The sequence below is a fragment of the Hirsutella rhossiliensis genome (assembly GCF_020360975.1).
Source record: "Hirsutella rhossiliensis strain HR02 chromosome Unknown scaffold00005, whole genome shotgun sequence".
Classification (NCBI taxonomy): domain Eukaryota; kingdom Fungi; phylum Ascomycota; class Sordariomycetes; order Hypocreales; family Ophiocordycipitaceae; genus Hirsutella; species Hirsutella rhossiliensis.
The window spans coordinates 5,669,583-5,692,997 of record NW_025408671.1 but is presented as its reverse complement, the minus strand read 5'-3'; the positions used below and the strand labels follow the sequence as shown (position 1 = coordinate 5,692,997).

At 48.7% G+C, this 23,415-nt stretch overlaps 5 protein-coding genes across 5 annotated transcripts; 3 read left to right on the top strand and 2 right to left on the bottom strand.

Moving 5' to 3' along the window:
• Nucleotides 1-13,557: 13,557 nt before the first annotated feature.
• On the top strand, nt 13,558-15,204 carry HRG_06206 (uncharacterized protein; the record flags this gene model as incomplete). The annotated part of the gene is made up of 1 exon (XM_044864677.1): nt 13,558-15,204. The coding sequence occupies one exon, from the start codon at nt 13,558-13,560 to the stop codon at nt 15,202-15,204; it is 1,647 nt and encodes a 548-aa protein (XP_044721209.1).
• A 744-nt stretch (nt 15,205-15,948) lies between these two features.
• HRG_06205 (carboxypeptidase regulatory-like domain-containing protein) lies at nt 15,949-17,316 on the top strand (the record flags this gene model as incomplete). Its single annotated transcript, XM_044864676.1, has 1 exon — nt 15,949-17,316. One exon carries the CDS (start codon nt 15,949-15,951, stop codon nt 17,314-17,316), a length of 1,368 nt encoding a protein of 455 aa, XP_044721208.1.
• Nucleotides 17,317-17,410: 94 nt separating this feature from the next.
• Nucleotides 17,411-19,177, bottom strand: HRG_06204 (radical SAM superfamily domain-containing protein; the record flags this gene model as incomplete). Its single annotated transcript, XM_044864675.1, has 2 exons — nt 17,411-18,840; nt 18,892-19,177. 2 exons carry the CDS (start codon nt 19,175-19,177, stop codon nt 17,411-17,413), a joined length of 1,716 nt encoding a protein of 571 aa, XP_044721207.1.
• Nucleotides 19,178-19,711: 534 nt separating this feature from the next.
• Nucleotides 19,712-20,917, top strand: HRG_06203 (coA binding domain-containing protein; the record flags this gene model as incomplete). Its single annotated transcript, XM_044864674.1, has 5 exons — nt 19,712-19,872; nt 19,928-19,956; nt 20,012-20,138; nt 20,190-20,278; nt 20,328-20,917. 5 exons carry the CDS (start codon nt 19,712-19,714, stop codon nt 20,915-20,917), a joined length of 996 nt encoding a protein of 331 aa, XP_044721206.1.
• Nucleotides 20,918-21,335: 418 nt separating this feature from the next.
• On the bottom strand, nt 21,336-22,181 carry HRG_06202 (ubiquitin-conjugating enzyme domain-containing protein; the record flags this gene model as incomplete). The annotated part of the gene is made up of 3 exons (XM_044864673.1): nt 21,336-21,510; nt 21,572-21,852; nt 21,921-22,181. The coding sequence occupies 3 exons, from the start codon at nt 22,179-22,181 to the stop codon at nt 21,336-21,338; spliced, it is 717 nt and encodes a 238-aa protein (XP_044721205.1).
• Between the last annotated feature and the right edge of the window lie 1,234 nt (nt 22,182-23,415).

Genomic DNA, 23,415 nt, shown 5'->3' with positions numbered 1-23,415 from the left:
TTAATTATATTATCTATAGCCTTAAAAATAGAAAAAGGTCTCTTAGGACCTTAATAGGCGGTTTATATAGATTAAATAAGTTATAAAGATAAAAAAAATAGCTCGAGCGTACGCTTAAGCCGGCTGCCGCCGTTATAGCTAATTAAAACGTAGGATTTAAAGCTCTTTATAATAGCTAGTAGCTAGAGTAGCTAGAAACACTAAATTTAATTATCGTAATATTAAAATACGGCTTTAATTACGTTTAGAATATACTTACCTTAGTACTATAAAGGGTGCTAGAAGTAACGTTAGCTACCTAGCTTATAGTATACCCCCCTTTTAGCACCCTTTCTTACTAAAACGCAAGCTTTAAAATACTAAATAATAAATATAAGAAAAATAGTTATGCCTAGTAGCTCCTAGAATACTATTAGTAAAATAGCTTAAGTTAGTATTAAAATTTACTTTTTATATATATTATATCTAATTATACTTATATAAAAGCTTAAAGCTAACTTAAGTATTTTATTAGTACTTTTTACTACTTTACCTAGTAAGCTTTAATACTTTAAAAAGTATTAAATTAATATTAAAAAAAATCTAATAAAGTAAGCTAAGTAGTAAATAAACTTTTTATAGTATATACTACTAATAAAGTAGTTAAAGACTTATAACTAGCTTTTTCTTTTAAGTTATTATATTTAGTATTTTATTTTTACTATAGGAAAACTAAAAAGTAATATAACTTATTTATTATTAGAAAAAAAGAAAAACTTATAGTGCTTTATAAATCTATTATAGCTTAGCTCTTTAGCTATAAAGTTTTAGTCTTTCTACCTATTTTAATAAATTAGTTATGGATTTATTAAAAACCCGACTTTTAGTAGGAAAAAGGTGCTAGAAGGGGGGTATGCTATAAGCTAGGTGGCTAACGTTAGGGGGTGCCGGAAGTAGGGGGTGCCGGAAGCTAGGTGTGCTAACTTATGCAAACAGCAATATGCTATTATATAAATAGCTTTACTTAAATTAATAGCTAACTATAAGGGCAAAATTAATAGCAGCGTTTTTATCCCTAGGGGAAACTAATAGAACCTTTCGTTACTATATTTTTTAAGGCACCTTAACCTGCTTAAGTCGTTTGCGTTGCGGTCTTTAGTTATATTTCCTGGCCGGCTTTTTATTACGTTACTCTCTAAGAAACAGACCAGTCTCTGCGACGACGAGCTTACGCAGGACCAATTGTGCCCCTAGCACTGCTGAAATGGTCTCTTTCTCGAGGGTATTCCATCCCCCTGCCTCATCCCGGGGAGCAGCAACCTCCCCCTAGAGAATTTGCGCTTCTTCGCATTGGCTGGCGATGGATGGACGCCCTCATTGGCGGGGCTCTCAGCCAGTCCAATCACCTTGACCAGCACAAGGACAAGGTCCGCGATACCATCTGGGCTGCCCTCAAGCGCCATCGTGACGCCCAAATCCCCGAGCTTGGCAATGCAGTACCGCTCTTCCCAGCGCATGAGTGTTACGTACGCTCAGCCATGGTCACCGAGTTGTCGATCTCAAGACCGGGGTGCTCTCCTCTTGGCTTTCAGACGAACCGTCGCCCGTACTTGGGTCGCCATGGCCCGAGTCCTGACCGTCAAATCGTCGCAGACTTCCTACATCTTCGTCTTCTTGCCCATGTCTATATCGACCGACCCGTTTTTCAACAAAATTTCACAACGTCTCTTGCATTTAGGGCTTCATGGTGCCCTACGGGATTGGAGCCAGGAGCTCGGCAATGATTCGCTGTTGGAAGTCCTTATATGGCTTGAATGATATCCTCTTGAGCTTGATTGTAGGCCAGGTCACTCGCTCCGTGGCAAATGTCGGCTTGTCAAGCATCTCCAGTAGCGTACATGTGAATTCAGCCTCATAGAGGTAGATGAATTCACAGTCCGGCTTTTCTATTGTCGTCACGAGAAGACGAGACTTGGACAATTAGCTAGGTGCAGCGAGCGAGCGGTTTAAGAAAAGACCAGCAGAAGAAACATCTCGAGAGTACGTACCGCATAAGCTGTTGGTTTCGGCGATACCAGAGCGCGCGCCTGGCGCTGCGCAAGGGACAGCAAGACACAGACAAGATAAGGGTCCTGAACCCATTCTTTGGGGGTCACTTTAGATAACTTTTTCCGGAATATGCTCTGGCCGACGAAATTGGGACCTCCGCCAGGACGCCGAGGAGGCCGAAGTAGCCGACGACGCGCCCCCTCAACGTATGTGTAGTGGAAATAGCCTACTAAAAGTCGTGGTATTCGGCTGATGTGCTTGTAAGGTCGCTCGTCGGGAGAAAATACATCGCAGTCCGATCGATGTATAAAGCGGTTCGCAAAGAAGAATTCAGATTGATCACTGCTCCACGTTAGGGATTAGCTATAAACAAGAATACCATTGCATGTAAGGTTGCATTCCTACCAACACCTGTTAAAGGCGCCTCCCTCGCACACGAGTATCCTTCCGACGCTGCAACGCTTTGACAACGGTGCGCGCATCGTCGAGAGCCTATAGGAATCTTGCTCGGTATAGCTCAGTGTATGAAGTATTTGCTTGTATTCGAGAAAAGAGGCTTCGTCGTCGGGGCTTGGTCGGTCTACTGTCTCCCAAGCGTTGTTGACTTCGAAACGGCACCCTAGCAGGTCGAGAAGGGGTGAGGTCCAAAGGAGGGGATTCACACAGAGCGCGCCGTGGTGGCGAACGAGCTCGTTAAGTGATTTCGACTTTGAAGCCGACATCGCGGAGCATTACGGCAGTAGTCGCGTGTCAGTCAGTTCGGCTTCTTTGGATGAATTGTTTGGGTTGGTTCCTCGGGATGCCAACAGACTTACGTAACGGGCCATGTTCGGGAATGGAAAATCACTTTTACCGTAAGGTAAGGGCTCGTGCGGGGAAGAAATTTGTACAGTACTGTATAATATATAAATATAGGACATCCGACAGCCCCATTTACATGGCATAAAAGTCGAACTCCCGCAGCGAGTGGTCAAGCAACCTAACCATCTACGGCGTTGACCTTGATCCTCTTACCGTTGTCCTGCTACCGTCATCGTCGTGGCCATTTTGAACTCAGTGAGCCGCGACCAATTCACCATGGCCAATATGCCCTACTATTGAGGAGAGTGGGCATAAGAAGCCACAGTCATGCCCAGTGGACCTAATAGTCATGCACAAGGAAGCCTGCCTGACCAACATGACTCCCCTAGCCCAAGGACATTATATAGGCCTAACTTAGGTATAGGAATATCCCAATGCCCTCTTTTGGCTAGCTATATGTGGTCACTGTACCTATATAAGCCCCTCCCTTGTCCCAATAGATAGACCAAGACATGCATTACTAAATTTACCTTTCTATGCCCCTATTTCTTCTACTATGCTCTTAAGCCACTGCTTGAGAGTTATGAGCCCGGACTGCACGGCTAGATTATCTTTTGCCCGCCGATATTACCTTTAAAGCTATTTACGAGCTATTAACGCCGTTATAACGCTTAAATCGTGGTATTAAGGCAAGGAACCTAGCTATACTAAGAGGCACTACTAGAAACATACGAATTATATAAATTATAATTACGTATCCCTTAAAGAAGGATATTACTTATTAAGCTAGAACCCCTTATTTTCCTAAGATAACGTTAAAGGAAGTAAGAGGGGATAATTATATCGTAAGACTAAAAGAAAGCCTCGATTAAACCCTATAAATTAAGGGGATTAAATCGTAGGCCTAGACTTACGAGATTTAGGAATATACTAACCTAGACGGTATAAAGGAGCTTAAATAACCTTAATAGCCGGACTAGGAGCAATTTATTATTAACCTTAGAGGGAGACCTTCCTAACGAGAAGAAGAAACTAAGGCTACGTTCTTAGCGAGGCGAATAAGCTATAACGAACGATACTAGGATATAAAGGACTCCTTCGCAACCTTAAGAAAAGGTTCTAGTAATAATTCGATCGCTATAAGGTCTAGTAGAAAGCCCTAATTATACTCGAAGAATTAATTAAGAAAACGATTAGTAAAGGGCTTTAAGGGATAACCTTAATATATAATAGCCTAAGAGAGAAAATCAGGGAATTAAAGAAGTAAGCCTTACCTTTAAGGGCAAAGGAGAAAAAGCTAATTTACGAGAGATATATAACCTCTATTAATAAAAGAGGCACGTAAGACTAAAAAGTATAGGTAGAATAGCTCGACTAAATTATTATAGATTTATAAGACCTTAAGGTCGATATACTTACGATATAAGAATTAGATAGGCTTTTCTTATAGCAGTAAACGAGTAGGACCTATATTAGTCTATAATAATAAGGGCTCTCGACCTTTATAACGAAAGACACAGTAAAGATTAACTTCCCTTAAGGAACCTAATCGCTAACTTTAAATAAGAATATACCTATAAGAAGAAGTTATAACTACCCGTAAAAAAGGGAAGCGCTAATTAAATCTCTAGGAAATTAGATACCTAAGCTAAATACGCTAGCTATAAGTAGCACGTTAATAGCTTAATAAGCTAGTAGGAAAATTGCTACTTACTATAGGTAATATATAATAAGAAGCCCCCGTTAGGCTAGAAATATAGTAATCTAGCTAAATAGAATATCGAAAAACAGCTAAAGGACTATCTAAACGAGAAAGCAAAATATATAGCCTAGACCCCTAATTCCTACCTTAAAGGAAGAGAACTAGTAGATACTATTATTAGCAATAACGGGCTAGGAAAGACTATTAATACAGTTACTCTATCTAGGGTAAACACGGCTATTAAAGGAACGCTATTACTTACCGATAAATTAATATACGACTTAGGGGCCGATATTAACCTCTTTAATAACCTAGGTTAGTTCTAGGAAGGAACCTTTAAGTAGGGTTCTAACGATAAAGTCTAGGTTAAAGACTAAGCCTTTAGGGTATAAGGAATAGGAATAGTAGTTATCCCTATAATTAACGGTAGAAAGATAACCCTACTAGATGCCTACTTTATCCTAGAAATGCCGATAAGTATCTTCTTAGCTAGGCTAGGGATAACGGTAGGGATATTCTAGAACTAGCTCCTAGGATACCTCTATTCGGAACCTATAAAGGAGGTTCGTATTAAACTAACTAACTTCGAAGGTTAATTTATAATAGGAATACTCTTATAGCGTAAGCGGGTATTCGTAGTTATATAAGCGCCTAAGCCGCTAACTAAGGGGGTAGGTAACCTATAGCATCGCCGCCTTAGGCATCCTAGTCTAAGATTACTAGAGAAGCTATTAGAAGCCTGCCTAGGCACTAAGCTTTAAGGCCCTATAATATATAGCTATTAGATATACGTAATAGGGAAAGCTAAGAGGGAAGTCTCGAGAAAAATACTAGCCCTAAGGCCTAAAGGTCTAAGGGTATAAGTTAGCTTCGACCTTTACCCTAGCCCTATAATAGCATATAATAGGGAAAAGAACTTCGCCCTATTTACTTATATAGATATATCTATAAGGTTCTATTACTTAATAGAAAGAAAAACGGGTATTAAGGATATCTTTAATAACTTCGTAGCGTTACTTAAGACCTAGTATAGAATTAAAATAACTATATTAGTTACTAATAGGGAAAGGGCTCTTTTAATAATAGAATAAATAGATTATATAACTAATAGAGGGATATAAGTTATATAGTTAGCCCCTTTAACGCCTATATAAAACGGTTATATAAAGAGATTAAGGGTAATAGTAAAGGAAAAAGCAAGGGTTATAAGGCTTAACTTAAAGCTTCTAGAAGAGCTATAGCTAAAGATATACTATATAGCGGTATACCTACTTAATATAACACCCTTCGAATTATATAATTATAGCTAGTAGAGCCTATATAAGCGTTAGTAGACCTAGATAAAAGAAAATAATCTACTATATTACTATATTAAAGATATTAAACTAAATATTATATATTTAAGGGTCTTTAGCTATATAGCGTTCCTAATAATAATTATAGTATTAAAATATATTAAGTTATATAAAACGCAATTACCCCTTAAGGAAAGAGCTTATATCGGCTACCTAGTAGGCTATAGGTCTACTTAATAATACGTTATATAGATACCGTTAATTAGATAAAATAAACTAATAGTATTGGCTAATATATAGTTTAATAAGTCTATAAGCTACGATATAAAAAGAGAAGAGTAAGCCTAGCTAGTTTAAATATATAGCTATAATATCCTTAGAGATATAGCTATAACCGACGTTATAGATAGCGGGGAACCCGAAACCTTTAGGGTACTAAGTTTATCCGATAATAATATAGATAACGGTTAGATGCTAGAAGAAGCAATTACCCTCCTACGGGACCTATTGCCCCTATATACTCCGGAAGATTAGGGATTAAAGACGCCCTTATAGGGATTATATAGATATATATATCTTTCCCCTCCGGAAATAATAGGCATAGGGATAGAGATTTTAATATTACCCCTTCTACTTAATACTATATTTAATATAAAGTTACTAAGCTCTATGCCTCCTACGCCCGCAATAGATACTATAGCTAGTAACCCCTCCTTTATCTCGTTAAGGAGATAGCTTAAAGATACGATACCTATATTAATCGACTTATCTCCTTAAGACGAACGTAATAATATACCTCTTAACCTAGGGGGTAAAGGAACGATTATAGTATAGGTTTAAGAAGATAACCCTTAGTCCGAACCCCGCACCCTTAACCTAGCGATTAATAGGGCTAGCTTAAGGATATTATAAATATAAGAATAACGTAGACGAAAGGATACGTTATAAGGGATTAACCTAAGCAACGTTATTAAAGGAAAATAGGCTCGTAGGCCTAAGAAATCCCTTATTAATAATATTATCGTAAAGGTAAGTAAGTATAAGCTTTACGTTAAAGATATACCGCCTCCCCCTACCTCCTTTAACGCGGTAATAGCTTTAGAATTCGCATATAAGTAGAAGGAAGCTATAGACCACGAAATAGAGGAAAACCTAGTAAGGGGCACGTAGAAGACTATCCTAAAAGCTATTATTAAATAGAAAGGTTACTTCCTAATCCCCTTACGTTAGGTCTTTATATATAAGACCGATAAATAAGGGTATATTATACGCTTTAAAGCATATATTATAGTTTATAGAGACCTATAACCCGAAGGTAACGAGGATATATATATAGCTACGCTACGAGCATAAATATTTCGACTACTAATAGCCTTCTACTACCTTAAGGACTTTAAGACGGAATAATATAACGTAAAAACAGTATTTCTATACGTAATCCTATGCTAAGAAGTCTATTACTAGCCTCTACCGGGATTCTTAATGCCTAGGCTATGCCTAAAGCTATTAAAAGCACTATATAGGCTCCGTATCTCTCTAAAGCTATAGTTTAAAGAGATATCTAGTTTCTTTACTAAACTAGGAGCCTAGTAGCTAGTAGAAAACGCCTATATACTAGTCTATAAGGGCGTTATTATCTTTATCTTTATAGATAATATCGTTATAATATATCCGAAAAGGCAAAAATAAGATTAGGAAGAGCTATATAAGGCTATTATAAAAAAATACACCGTTACGTATATAGGAGAGCTACGCTAGTTCCTTAGCATCGAGATTATTAGGGATAGGGATCTTAAGAAGATATAGCTCTCGTAAGCTTCCTATATCTCTAAGACTATAAAGAAATATTATATCCTTAATAATAATATCCTTTATAAGCCTAAGATCCCGCTAATAATAAAAGAGCTCGTCCCCTACGAAAAGTAAGCTTTAAAGGAAGAGATATACGAATATATCTCTCTAATTAGGTCGCTTATTTATCTAGCAATTTATACTAGGCTAGATATCGTATTTATAGCCGGAAAGCTAGCCTAATATAATTATAACCCTAGGCCGCGCTATAAGCACGAAGCACGTAAGTGCCTAGCTTACCTCTATTATACGAGAAACTACTATACTTACTTTACGGCGATAAACCTAATAAGGCGGCTAATGTATATATCCGACTCCTTATACGCTAATAACCTAGAGACTAGGAAGTCCTTATAAGGATACGTATTCCTACTCCTTAGTAGGCTAATTAACTAGAAAGCTACTAAGCAAGCTACTATAATAATATCCTCTATAGAAGCTAAATTATTAGCACTCTTATAGATAGCTAAGAAATAAGTAGTATTTAGCTAACTAATTAAGGAGCTTAGTATTAATATTAAAGGGACTATAGAGCTCTAGTATAATAACCTTTAGACTATTAAGCTTCTAACTAAATTAAGCGCGAAGCTTAAGATAAACCTTAAGTATATTAACGTTTATAGATACTAGCTTCGTTAGGAGGTATAGTAAGATCGGATATAAGTTAGCTAGATCGTATTAGTAGATAACCTAGCTAATAGTATAACGAAGGCGCTTATATACTAAAAGTATTAGAGCTTTATTAAGTAACTAGGACTAGTAATATAGCTAGAAGATATATTAAGAGATAATATACCTAACTACTATATTAAGGCGTAATATCTCCTTACTATAGCGAACTTAATAATCGCTAGATCCCGATAATAAGAGCACTACTATATCTACTAAGATTAAGGGATTCTAATAGCGTAGTTAGATCTTAATTTAATTAAGAAACTATAAAGATCTAGGGGGTAGAAGTTAGCCCTATTTACTACTAAGAAGTAAAGCTATTACTAGACTACCCCTTAATTAGTATAATACTATAGCGCTTAAACTTACGATAATCGCGATAGCTTTACTAAATTAAGACTAATTAATATAAGGAATATATTATTAGAAAGCCTACTATTAAGATTACTTTTATCCTAAATAATAACGTCGCTAGCAAAGGTACTATAGTACCTAGGCTACCTAAAGGGATGCCCCGCTATACCCCTCCTTATAAGGAAGGTTATAAATATAACTTATAACTACTAATTAAACGGTAAGAGTAGGTTATATAACCCTATTAATCGTAAGTTTAACTCCCCCTAGGGCGGAAGAGCAGGTTATATAACCACGCCCTAGGGGGGGCGCGGTTAACGAACTTAGGGGCCTAAGGAGATAGGATATACGGAGGAGGGTTCTCCTTATATCCTATCCTTCGGGTCCTAGCTTTTACCTTTTACTATATTTACCTTCCCTTTTTATAGAATATAATTAGGAGCCTCCCTTATTTTTAGACAACCTCCTTAAATAGACAGCAAAATAGCTAAATTTAATATCGGAATAGCCTTATATTTATTAGACCGAACCCTCCTCTACCTATTGCCCCACTATCTAGAAGCTAGGGTAGCAAGGGGGTGTGTTAAGGAGAGTAGGCATAAGAAGCCACAGTCATGCCCAGTAGACCTAATAGTTATATATAAGGAAGCCTGCCTAACTAATATGACTCCCCTAGCCTAAGGACATTATATAGGCCTAACTTAGGTATAGGAATATCCTAATGCCCTCTTTTGGCTAGCTATATGTGGTCACTGTACCTATATAAGCCCCTCCCTTGTCCCAATAGATAGACCAAGACATGCATTACTAAATTCACCTTTCTGTGCCCCTATTTCTTCCACTGTGCTCTCAAGCCACTGCTTGAGACCTAGTTTAGTACCGTCACCTCGGAATCCTACTTCAGAGCGCGATTTGCCGATGAAGGGGGGAAAACCTTCTCAGAGCTACAATACATGCCTGCAAGTCAGTGGGGACGCGAGCATCTCCTTGCCTGTCGCATTATACGGCGAGATACCCAAAGCACCATTCTCCCTATTTTGTCCCAATCTTGCCGGCCTATGGACGCGCAGTATTCGACCGAGATCCAAAAGTTCCTAGACGGTCCGACAACACTCGACTTAGCTCAAAGCGAGCACCAGCTTGTCCACAGTTACGGCGTGTCTCTTGGTCAAGTGTGGGCGGCAATGTCAATGCTTTCGGGACCGGGGGACCGCCGTAGCACCGATAGCAAGGCCCTTGCAGAGGACGATGATGCTAAGGTGAGACCAAAGCGTGCCGGTCGAAGCACCCGTCAAGACAACTATGTCGACTCCAGCATGATTCAAGTCGGCTCCAGCAGTCCTCTACACGAGAGCTCTTCGGCATCCTCTTCTATGAATTTCATCGACATGGACTCTCACGCACTTCTTGTGAGCCCTGAAGATGAAACGCTACGATTTACCTCCTGTGTTATTCGTCACCTCCTCTACTTTACATCACCCCAAGAATCTAGGACCCTGCCAATCGTCGTCGAATTCCGCGATAATAAGACAAGACTGGCTGCATTTACCCCCGTTCTGGCGCGTAGGATAGTAGCAACTGACGATGGGGGACTCTGTCTACGGCAAAAGTTATATGATGGCGTCTTTGCCGTTGGGAGAAATCGTGTTGCGATTTTAGAGACAAAAAAACGGTTCCAGCATATCGAGAGTGGCAAACCAATTATCTCGGATGAATGTTTTGCACAGATGACCTGCGAAGCCCTGGTGGCCAGATTGGCTGATCCATTAGGCGAGTTGGACAATAGGTACCGTTCACATCACCACAACTAACCTAGGCGTACATGCTTATACCATAATATATCTCGCTGACGATATAGAGCAGCGTTATACTTATCAACGCTACGCAGCACTATATGTGCTTTCTTCAATTCGATATAAGTAAGGATTATCTAGACGATTTTGAATCAGTTGCGCCCACGACTTTCATATATGTCAACTCGACCCCTTGGTTTGACCTCTGTTCCAGGAGCGGAAGGAAGCATGTGGTTTCGAATATATGCAGCATGATACATTGGGCTAGAGGTGATTAGGGTTTGGAAACTACAGTTGACTTTATTCTACCAGTGCCTCCCGACAGTCAACTATGGAACAGCGTACGCAGATTAGTACAAGGGTATTGAAGGAGACGAGAGGGACATCATGCAATGGAACTCGGCGGGACAGAAAGAGAGGAGACGGGAAAATGAACAGAACGTGGTATTTCGTGAGTGAAGGGAGATGACCTAATAGAGTGGACGATCATATTGGTAGGCAAGTAGAGACCACTTTACTACGTAGTCCACATACAAGGACTAATACCAATCTATCGATACATTATGCCGCCTGTGTTACGCGAGTCCTGATGCCCATCACCATCTCCAGTTGCCGCTTCCCCGCATCCGGCCCGCCCTTACCAAGCTCGCCAAGCTGCGTTGGCAGTAAATCGATATGGCGTGCTAAACGCAATCCGTTGAATTAGTCAACAGAAACCACCGTAGAAACCACCATCACTCACTAGTCAAGGCATCAAGATCCTATAGAGAAGGAAAGGAAAAGAAGATTCTCGGGCAGAGAAAAAGCATGAAACGACAGCTGGTTGCGCGACTGAACAGAACAATGCTATTGCGAAGAACCGAGTCCGTACTGGAGTGACGGGTAAAATCCCGTGCTGAACGCGGTTTCCATGGGGATATCAGGAAGCTCAAGCATACTCCCACTGCGAGACAGTCTGGTGTTGTGCAGTCAGCTCACTCCCAGCAAACCGGAGCGGCTAGCACTTGTATGCAAAATACGTGTGCCTCTCCAAGATCATGGAAGAGGAAACACAAAGTTTCTCTGCCACATCTTGTCTGGCAGTGATTCCTTATCCGGAGATGCTGTCTTTGCTATAACGAAGTGCTCGATTGAGCAAAATGTTTCACGATACGAATTGCTCAGGGGAGAAGTAAATGCTGACCGGTTCCCCGCCTTTGATATTCAGGGGTCAGAACCCTTGAATATCTCTCGACTTTAATGGGCATTGCGAGTTTCAAGAGAGGCACAGGGCTGTGCTTCTTGAATCGCCCATGTAGGTACTGACCAAGTGCTTCTCTGTACTTTGAACGAAAACATGTCTTTGCGTGCAATCGTTGCAACCTGGAGCTGGGGGAGGCTCCCGAGAAGAAAGGCAGACATGGATGTCGGACCTCGGAGGCGTCGCTGGCATACGCAGTAGGCTCGCACGCACGCACGTGGCATGCAGACACGAATTGACCTCTTTCAATGCCAGAGGCAAAGAGTCCCTCCCTGGAACAAGACCGATAAGCAGTTTCAGAGAACTGACGTCGTCTCCTATCTCATGATGGAATCCTTGGCTCATCCATGCCGGGCATCGGAAAATCTTTCGGTCGTCGCCTCCACTTGAGAAGCCTTAATCAAACTCACAAACGACAGCTTTTCTCTTCTCGGATACACGTGCAGTCGAGCTGCGAACCTCCTGCTTCTTCCCCACCATGTGCGGCTTTGATGTTCATGCAAGATACACTAACACGCCAGATGATGTGGGCTGTGTCAGCCAAAGTCACCGAAGAGCGCGGCTGTACAAGTGGGAACTTTGAATGTCGCGGTTTCTCATCTTCTTGGCTTGTTACAGATTAAGTAGACGGCAGGAATGCCGGGATCAAGGTACATAACTACATATAACTTGATCGGCACGCCAAGCCGGAGGCTTTGATGTGCCAGTGTCATATACCCAGTAACCACCATGTCACCTTGTCAATAAGCTTAACTAGTCTGAAACGGCGTCTAAATTTCAGACGCTTTTTTTTCAGACCGGGCGCTCGATCTTTGTGCCAAGCTTATTTCGTACTTTCCGTTCAAATTCTAAGAAGAGGAGATTCGTTTCGACAATATCCAATCCCCCTAACCTGGAACCAGGAGCTTTGGCTTTGGCCGGCTCTTTGTCAGGCCGGCATTGAACGTTCGCCTCATCCTTGCCTCTGGCTGGACCTTTCAGGATGAAGCTGCAGACGTGGGATGTTGATTCGCGTCACCATGCGGGGAAGAATGCAAGGGTCTGCCTGGTTGAATCAGGTCAAAGTCTGCCAAGCTGATTGCGCAATGGAGGCCCCTCTTCTCGTCCGAGCTTGAATGAAACGCGAAGCTCCGATCCAGTCATCTAATTTGGTCTCTTAGTCAAGGCAAGATAGAGCCCGACCCACCCCTCTCGTCACAGATCAAGCTAGAGAACCCACAAACTTTCGCGAGAAAGACAATGCAGAGGCCTTCGCAAGAGAGAACAAGGTCAAGCGAGCCCGGCGTAGTGGGTGGAACGAGGCAGTTTTATTCGTTGGGTCGTTTGAGTGGCAGTGTCATTGGTTTGTTTGACATTCGCATGCTTAAAGAATTCGCTGGAGATGAACCGTGCTTCTCGAGGCCAAGATCCACTATCAGGATGTCTCCCTAACTTGCTACAGTCGGTGTGGATTAGTCTCTCGGGGCAAGATGACGCCGAGTGCTTCTTCGCTGCCAGGGTTGTCCGAGAGAGACCGGGATTGAAGTGTATATAAATGCCAGCCACAATCCCCTTGGCTTTGATTTCTCGTGCCTCACCACCATTGACGACATCCTTCCTTCATCGTCAGCTTTCGCCTGGTTATTCGGCAGCGGTCACCTTCCTTTTCCACTCGTTTCTATATCAACACACGTAGCCTTTGTTTATACCCCGTTCGAGACTGAAGAGAGAACTGGGACCTCCTCGACCTTCACCGCTTGGCACGGGAGAATCAAAGTCAGAGACCACTGAAGAGTCCCCACTCATCTTTTGCCACAACCCATTACCCCTTTCCCTCTCAAAATGTTGAGCAAAAACACTCTCTTGGCCATTATCGGCGTCCTCACCGCCCTCCACAGCGCAACCGCCCAGGGGGCTGCGCCCGCCGACGAGATCCAGCAACTGCCCGCCGACCTCCAGGAGCTGGCCAACGAAAAATGCCACCCCGGCGGCACGTATAAGCTGGGCGACGAAACAAGCGTCATCCCCCCTTGCGTCGCCGAACAGCTCATCTTCACTGAGTGCGAAGGCCGGGCCGGCTTCATCAGCACCGAGGGCGCCAGGCTGCCCCCCGGAAACCAGAACATGGACATTTACAAGGAGTGCGTGCTCGGCAAGAATAGCACCTTGAACGCGGACAGCGATGGCTGCCTGGCGTGCAAGAAGAGCAACGAGATCTTTTCAGATGACGAGGCCAAGTTCTGGAAGAATGTTTACAGCGAGGCCGCTACCAAGCTCACCGAGTCCAACGACACCAAGACGCTGCCCGAGCTGTATGAGGAGCTGCGCTTGCAGAGCAACGAGTTTCCCCAGCCCCTCCAGGAGAACAAGAACGTGACGGTTCCGCTGGAGGAGTATTACCCCAACCCCCCCAAGCCCCAGCGCGCCGGCGACAGTGAGGCCTTGGAGGAGCAGGACGTTGCCGGCGAGCAGGGCCAGGGGCCGGTCAAGCGCCAGGTCAAAGTACGAGCCCAGTTCGCTGCGTTTGCTTCTGCGTCTTTTGGTTGCCAACGTCCTGGCTTTGGCTCCTTTACGCCGGCCATGGTGCAGAAGCCGCCCAAGGGTGGAACACCGTCCTCGGCGTCCTCGGCGCCTTCGGCGGTGCCGACGACTCTTATCCGGGCCGTGCCGAGCGCTGTCCCGAGCACCAACAAGACTGACGCGGCCAACAACACCGTCACCAAGGGCACCAACACCACTAATGACACGAGGATCCCCAGCGGCCTTGTTGGCATCAACGGCACCCGGGTCACAAACGGGACCTCACCGCAGCCGACGTCCCCAACGGCCAAGGCGCCCGTAGACAGGACCTTTATCTTCGTCATGGTCTTCACCCCGAGTCAGCACGTCATGAAGCGGCAGCAGGACGGCAGCTACGTGTACGTCATCATGTTCGGGAAACCTGCCCCGATCGCCGACTCTCCCGAGACGCCGCAGAAGCCCCTCGGCAGCCGCGAGGAAGGAGAGAAGCGCGGGCTGCCCGACATCAGCCAGTGCGGCGAGTGCGCAAGGAAGCAGGTCACTCTTCCCGGCGTCGTCCAGGCCGAGGCAGCCCCTCCCAGCACTCAACAGGCCGACGGTGCGAGCCAGCAGGTCCTGGAAAAGGTCGAGTCGGCCGTTCAGCAGAGCGGGGCCCAGCAGCCTCAGACTATGATATTTGTCGTCAACATTGGCGTTACCGCCGGCGCCAGCGCGGGAGCGGAAACTCCAGGGGCAGAAACGCCCGACACCGCCAAGACCAACAAGGCCGGGAAGTCCGCCGCTGGCCGGCCCGTCAGTGTCGGTGGCCAAGACGCCGGCCCCGGTGTCAAGGGTGATGCCAAAGGCCAGGGCAAGGTCCCAGCACCCCCCGGCGTCCCGGCCGGACAGCCCGGCTCGCAGCCCCCACGGGGCACGCAGACCGCCACCGGCACTCCTCAGGCCACGCCGCCGTCCGGCAATTCGTGCTAGCTGGCCCCGGAGGCAGCTCGGGTTCCTGTACGATTCTTCGAGGATTCGCCTTGGGTTTAGGTCATTCAAAATTGGAAATAGTTGTTGACGTTAAAATCTCAAAGCATATCACGTGTTCGAGTGTGTCGATATTACGTGCCGTGATTCTCGCCAATTCGTGAATGGAAGCCATGCTCTCCCACCCGAGGCAGTCCATATCGAAGCCAAGTCCCTTCTCCCTTCACCCGGAAACTTGCACTGTCCGGTCTCTTTTCCCCGCGGCCATGGACTCCGCGTGAGGTCGTCTTGCCCGGGGAGAGCAGGTTTCAGGTTTGATTTCTAGACTTCCTCGCTTCGCACTACATGATCAGTTTTCATAACTGTGGAAAACGCAAAATGGCCCGCGCCGAGAATGAAGCGGTTTCTTGGTGTGTAGCAACGGGAAATATACTCCTGTCTCCATCGTACGCTCTGGGTGCCTGTGGAAAGTGAATCAGACATTTCCCATGTGAATGACCATCGTCTTTATCTGATTGGCCTTTCACCCCCTGTCAGATTCCAATAGCCCCAGCGAGGAACAAATTGCCCGGCAAATAAGCGCGTCTCGTCCAGCATACAAGGCTTGCTTCAACGAGCCTACAATCGCTCGTGTCACCCTTAACATTCTGCGTGCGACCTCGCTTGACCTGTGAGTTTTTCAAAGTCTGTCAAAACGCTTCCACCAGCTTTGACACGCGTCTGCCCAGTCAAGAGAAAGCGACCAAAATGTTCGGCTTCGGCATCCTCCTCCTCCCCGTCTCCCACGCCCTCGGTGCCCTCAACCCCGGCTTGCCGACGGCAGTTGACACGAAACGCTCGAGTGTCATCGGAGAAACTGCGTCGTCTGTCACTGGCCCCCACCGGCTTTCTTGCACGCCCACGTTTGTCCTGGACGGCGTCGCCGAGGACGGCTTCAACAAGCCCAATGAACCCTTCATCATCAGGCCGTCGTGCAACAGTCTCGACACCGAGTCACATGCCGTCTTCATGGCCACCGGCACAGACGCCGCTCCATCTCTTGGGCTGGGTGTTGTGCTCAAGAATACGGTCGTTACTCCTGACGGCATCGTTGTGAGCGGCTTGGGACCTGGATTCAAAGCAATCACTGTCGCAGCCAAAGATGACCAGGGAAGCTTGCTTGTCCATAGTTTCGCGCTTCTCTTTGGCTCCATTAGCATGCCAGTCAAAGTCGTGGATGAGCACGGCAAGCCTGTGCCTGGCGCAAACGTGACAGCCGAGTCGTTTCCTGGCATCAGACAGCACGGTGTTACCGACAATTCCGGGACCTTTCACATGTCCAACCTGCCCGCCATGTCCATCGAGCTATCAGCGAGCACGGCCGACAAGAGGATTGGCTCCGCGGACACCATCGCAACGTCCAGCACCGCGACACTCAAGCTCCTACCCTCGTCCCACCCGATCAGCCGCGGCACCATCCACATCGTCAAGCGCAATCCCGTCCCCGGCGTGGGATTGAGGGGCCAGCCGCACAAGAACCACGCCGGGTGCGTGACCAGCCCAGGCAGGGCCATCTGCCAGCCGACGTGCCAAAGCCCTCCACCACGTTCGTGCAACTTTTACACACGCTGCGCCGAGAAAACCCTCCAATGCGGTCAGGACGGTTATCCTCTGCGCTACGGCGCCAAGAATTGCCGGCGTTTCGTGGCCCGCCTCGATAGCTTCAGCCCTCAGGGCCAAGCCTGGATCTGGAGGACCATGCTATGTCTGGAAAGGGCTCTCGTCGAGCCCATTTCAGGGAGAGGCGCGACGTGCGAATCGGTCAAGAGTGAGGCGTTCCAATCTCATCCGCGATGCTACGTCGATAGCGGCTTCTGCGATCTGCCCTTGAGCGACATCGTGCAGGTAGTTGTGACAGTGAAATCAGACCTGTTTGAAGGACCCGCTCTCGAACAGGCGTTGACGGCTGCCGGGGGATGCGCGCGCCACTATGCGTTGAAAATCAAGGAGAAGATTGATGAACTTCGAGGGTTGACAACAGGGGGAGCAGACACGGCCGCACGTTACGACACGATGGCCGTCTTCGAGGACGTGGAGGCGTACTTGGAAAAATTTGGTTCTCCGGACCTTGTTTAGGAGTGATGTTATACCGCAGAAGGCCAAAGTCTGCGGGGGATAAGGGCTGTTCCTCATTGTCATGTAGAGATGGGACGACGTCGAAAAGACGTGTTCATTCCTGTCCGTCCCCGTCGCGCCCGTCGATCCACTTGCTCATGTACGGACCGTCCAGCCAGTAGCCGAGTTTCTTATAGTAGCTTCGCACACCGACTCCGGAGATGACGCTGATCTTGTCGCTGCCGTGCTCGTCGCGCGCGATCCTCTCGGCCTCCTCCATAAGCAGCGTGCCGAAGCCCTGGTGTTGAAACTTGCGGGGATTGCGCGCGTGTATGGGCACCGCGGTACCGTACACGTGGAGCTCGCGGATCATGCTGCTGGGCTGGCCGGTGAGCTCCTCTCGGTACGTGTACTTTTCTGTGCATTTGCGCAGCCGTAACAGGGCAACCAGGATGTCTTGCTTGGGATCCTCGTATGCCAGAAAGGTTTCCCAGCCGCCGTTGGCAGCGTAATCTCTGCGCACCAACTCGACTTGGTTCGGCCTAATCTTGTTCTTGACCTCGTTGATTCCAACTTCTCTGGTCCGTACGTCTCGACATGTCGTTCCAAAATCCTTCATCCGGGCCAGGGCAAGCTCTCGCAGGTTGCCGTTCTCGACGCCCGACGTCACGAGGGGCATCGGGATATCTCGCTGGACACGGTAAATGCGAGTCCATGGCGGTATCAGAGCCAATATCCTCGCCACGAGGTCCACCAACCCGTTGGGCGTGTAGTTTTGATAGCGTCCCGTTCGCCACAGCTCGTAGAGTCCGGTGCCCCGGATGACGAGGGTCGGGTAGATCTTGAGCCCGTCGGTCCGGAATGCGGGATTCTCGAAATACTCGCGGAACTGGTCCATGTCGCGCTCCATGCCCACGTTGGGGAGATCCGGCATCATGTGGCTGACGACCTTGAAGCCGGCATCCTTGGCAAGGCAGAATGTTTCGGCGACCGATGCCACGGTATGGCCGCGATTGGTGTCGCGCGCCACGTCCTCGTAGAGCGACTGCACTCCGACTTCCAGCCTGGTGCAGCCGTACCTCAGCATGTCGGAGAGGTGCGGCTGCAGACAGTAGTCGGGCCGTGTCTCGATGGTGATGCCGACGCACTTGACGTTGCTCATCTCGCCTGCCTCGACCGCCTCGTCCACCTTGGAGGTCTGATAGCCGCTCAGCGCATTGTGCAGCTGCGAGATGAAGTCTTCACGATACGAGTTGGGCAACGACATGAAGGTGCCGCCCATGATTATGTATTCAACCTTGTCCACCGAGTGGCCGAGCGACTTGAGCTGGTCCACTCGGCCTCGTGCCTGCTCAAAGGGATCATAGCGCGCGCGGATGGCTCGCATGGACGTGGGCTCGTATCCAGTGTATGATTGCGTGCTGTACTCAAAGTCGGAGTCGGGACCGCCGGGGCAATAGACGCAGATGTTGCCGGTGTAGGCGATGTGAGGACATCGATGAGGCTTGCACATGACGGCGACGACTGCTATTCCCGACGATGTTCCTGGTGCACGTCAGTGGACAGACTCGGAGCGGCAGTCAACAGGCGCCATACTGATGGGTTTGGCGACGAGCTTGGGTAGGATGTATTTCTTGTAGTGCTCGGGGATGGCGGCGATGATGGCGGTCAAGGGAGGGATGTTGGCCAGCTTGTGCTTCTTGGAGAGCTTGGAGCGTAGCGAGTTGAGGTTGATGTCGCGAGACGGGCGGCCGTCTTTGGTCGCCTCATGGTCCTCGATCAATGCGTTTGCGACGTCGGCGCAGCATCGCAGGAAGCGCTCGCTCTCGGGCGCGAGGTCGACCCCCTTTTTCTTGGTGCTTGTGACTGTTGCCGTCGCCATGGCGCTGCTTGGGGGAAGCGTCACAACATTCGTATTGTCCATCGATGAATAGGCTTCTGATATTTTTTATGGCGGGGCGAAACGTAAAAGGCCAGTCAGATACGTACCTCAGGTAGGTGGCTTGCAAAACCAACGAGGTTCCTGTACTTGATGCGCCGCCTGGGTTGGGCCAGACCCGAGTGGCCGGTACAGGATCTCGATCAGGCCCGGGATTGGACGGGTAAGTGCTAGCGAGTACTGGCTGAGACCACAGTTTTCCAACCAAAGTTTCAGTACTGCGCTATCATAAGTACATATCCCGAGGCCGAGATTCCCTCCCCACTTTGCACAAAGTACCTTGTACATCCGCCAAAGCCGTTTGGAATTTCTCGGAAAAAGACAGCCGCCGCTTGCCCGGTCGCACCCGAAGTCGCCAAGCTCTCCCAGCTTGGCCTTTGCCGGCCGATGGTTTTCCTCACCAAGCTCCAGCTCTCCCAATCCCTCGTCGAGCGTTGCAACTTGAATCTCCTGCCTCCCCCAGCCCCCAGATCCAGCATGCAGGCTCTCCCCAGGACGGCGTTGCGCCCCGCCGCGCTTCGCCAGGTCGCCCGTCGTGCCTACAGCTCCTCGTCCCCCTACGCCAAGACTGTCGATAACCTGCGCATCAATGGTGACACCAAGGTCATCTACCAGGGCTTCACCGGGAAGCAGGGAACGCATGTGACGTCTAGTCAGCACTGTTTCCGAACCAGCATTACTGACGCGTCGCAGCTTCCATGCCCGGCAAGCTATTGAATACGGTACGCCCCCGTCGACCCCGCGACCAAACGACGAGAGCTGATCTTGGGTTTGCAGGAACCAAGGTTGTTGGCGGCACGAACCCGAAGAAGGCTGGCCAAACGCATCTCGACCTTCCCGTCTTCAAAAATGTCTCTGACGCTGTCAAGGAGACGGGTGCCACTGCTACGGCCATTTTTGTCCCGTATGCTTCAATAATTTCGGCGGCCGTGGAACCCTACTGACATGCGCCAAGCCCGCCTCTCGCCGCTGCCGGTATCGAAGAGGCTCTCCAAGCTGAGATTCCCCTCGTCGTCTGCATTACCGAAGGCATCCCGCAACATGGTGAGTCTTTCTCTCCTGCACGTATGATTTTTGCTCACATGGCCCTCAGACATGGTCCGCATCACGTCCATGCTCAAGTCCCAGTCCAAGACTCGCTTGGTCGGCCCCAACTGTCCCGGCATCATCGCGCCTGGCCAGTGCAAGATTGGCATCATGCCTGGCTTCATCCACAAGCGCGGTCGCATCGGCATCGTCTCCCGGTCCGGCACCCTCACCTACGAGGCCGTCAATCAGACCACGCAAGCCGGCCTTGGCCAGTCTCTGGTTGTCGGCATCGGCGGCGACCCCTTTAGCGGAACCAACTTCATCGACTGCCTCAAGGTCTTTACCGAGGATGAGGAGACGGACGGCATCATCATGATTGGCGAAATCGGAGGGTCCGCCGAGGAGGACGCTGCCGAGTTCCTCAAGGAGGCCAACACGGTCGGTGGCGGCAAGCCCGTCGTTTCCTTCATTGCCGGTATATCCGCTCCTCCCGGCCGCCGCATGGGCCACGCCGGCGCCATTGTCTCTGGCGGCAAGGGCGGGGCCGACTCCAAGATCAAGGCTCTCGAGAGCGCGGGTGTCGTTGTTGAGCGCTCTCCTGCTGGCCTCGGCAAGGCTCTGTACGAAGAGTTTGTCCGACGGGATCTTTTGTAATCTTGGACGATGTTCTGGACTGGGTGACAGGGGGATGGAGACGGGGGACCGAGCAAATTTGAAGCTCGCTGACAAGACGCCCACGGCGCTCGGGGGGCTTTCGCGATTTTGTTTCATTATGGTGTGCGTAAGATAGATCAGGAAGTCGAGTACAATTTCGTCTAAAGGGGTACCTTGCTGTGTAGTCGTATGCAACGGAAAGGCCTGGAGAATGCCCCCCAGGACATATGCCCATAGCAATGATTGCAGCGCTGTAGAGGTGACCTATTGTAAAGTCGGCTAGAATCATGACGTGCAAAGCGGTCAACTCGTCCCAAAGCATACGGGATAAACAAAAGGACCAATCTATGTATGGCAAAACTCCAGTGCTAATGCTGCCGATGCAAACCCCCGTAACCGTAGCCAATGCTTCTGCGTCTTATTGCTCGCCAAGGAGCCGAGCGGTAATGTCGCCCATGTACGCTTCTTCAAGCTCGTAGTCTTGTCCGTTGTTACGGTCAATGCCGACGTAGACGAATGCGTCAACGACAGAGCCGACATCGAAGCCCATGTTGACAAAGCGATCAACCAGGTCCTTGTTATAGCCCTTGTACCTGCGTCAAGCCAGTCAGCCTGTGTAGATGTTGCTTGCCTCGGATGCCAGCCAAGACATACCGGTTGGCATCATCGGAGTTTGGGGCGGCCTCTTTGAGGTTCTTCTTCATCCACTTGTTCAGGTCGACGTCTTGCTTGGTGGCGCCGGCGTGGCGGACGGCCCAGTCTCGAGCGACAATGGCGAAGCGTTCTGGGTTCTCGGTGAGCATGCTGGCGACTTCGGCATCTTGGGGGTCCTTAGGGTTGGGGGACTCGAGGAGCATGCGGAGGGAGAGCAGGGCCGTCTTGATGGTCTGGACGGGGGACCAGCCGCTGCCTAGGGTGTCGAGACAAATGGCGCCCTGGGGACAGTCGGTTAGCCGAGGTCGACTTGCAGGTAGCCCGCTGGAGGTCACGGCACGAAACGTACAGTCTGACTGCTGACGTTTGGATGCCAGATCTGGGTCTCGAAGCGCATGATGGGGGACTTGAAGGGGTAGGTGTCGGGGATCTGGATGTCGATTCGGTAGACGCCCCCCGCGTAGGGAGTCTCGGGGGGCGCGGGAATGGTGCCCTTGAGATGGCTCAGGTTGGCGCCGTCGATGGGCATCGCATACACGCCAGAGTTGTCCCTGTCGGCCTGGATGTCAGCCAGCTCCTTGGCTATTCGACGGTCGCGGCTGCTCGTCATGACGGCACGTTGCCCCGCTTGACAGGATGGCGCTTGAGGTACGGGGTGCTGATGCAGGCTGCTCAGTGTGCGGCGGCACAAAAGATGAAGGTGAGAGAATGTAGGAGGTTGAGTTTAGGGTGCTAGTCTGGCCGCGGGGTTCGTCATGTGTGTTTGCTGGTGGGGAACAGAGTCGAAGTTAGTTTATCATTTGGACGTCGGACCTCAGGGCCGGGGGTGTCTGAGGCAAATGGGGCCTAGCCTACGACGTCAACGACGGGTCTGCACCAAACCGGATATTCAATACCGGCGAGGTGGCCAGTGGAATGCTGCCACTGGGTACATTTGAGCCTTTGGTCGATTCATTCAGATGAGTGCACATGGACCCTTTTGGTGCCCTGACTTTTACAAGCAACTCGGCACGTTGAGCTGGTGTTTGCGTCTGTTCTTGGCACCTGCCAAGCACTGGAGGTGTCGCGCTACTGGCCAGCATCATGTGACGTCGTACATGCATGGATTCCGTCAAGTCGCATTACAGTACAGATATGCACAACCCGCCGCATAATGCTTGCTTCCCCGAGCGATGGATAATAATGAGCTAGACAAGATCGGATGTTAGTTATTGTAACACAAACACCTTGGCGAGCAGCACATGATCCGCCACGGGGTGTGTGTGTGTGTGTGTGTATTTTCCGTCCAGCGGCCGTAAGGCCGCTCAGGTCCCGGTGGGGCACAGGACGTGCTGAGCTAGGCTATCGAGAAAATCCTGCCACAGTAGGCCTCACCCAGCGCTTCTTGCAAGGCCTCGCAAGGGCGAGCTGTCGGGCTCAATCCCCGGAGACGGCTTTCCTACCCCCTCCACCGGTAGGTTGTCGCTAAGCCCGTCAATACAAGTGTCCGTGGCTATCCTCTGCAGCCAGCCTTCCCGAAGTCCATCCAGCATTTCATCGGCTCTAAGGCGCTCAGTGTCGGAGCCTGGTGCCCGTCAGCGGGTCGTCCAGGCGCGTGGCGATTGCCACAATGGTCAACCCTTGGTTTTGTCCGGTCAGAATTCTCTCGCTCTCGCTAACGCTGCTGTCGCAGTCCATGCTTCGGTAACCAGGCGATGGAAATAGCGCAGGAGCGGCGGCAGAAAAACCCTCGAAGGAATCAGAGGCTGTCGTGCAGCTTGCCTTCAGGGAGAAAAACCTGCGCAACCAGCCACCGTTGTTTAGAAGGGCGGGCCTTCAATACCCACAGCTCCTTGGTTCCGAAG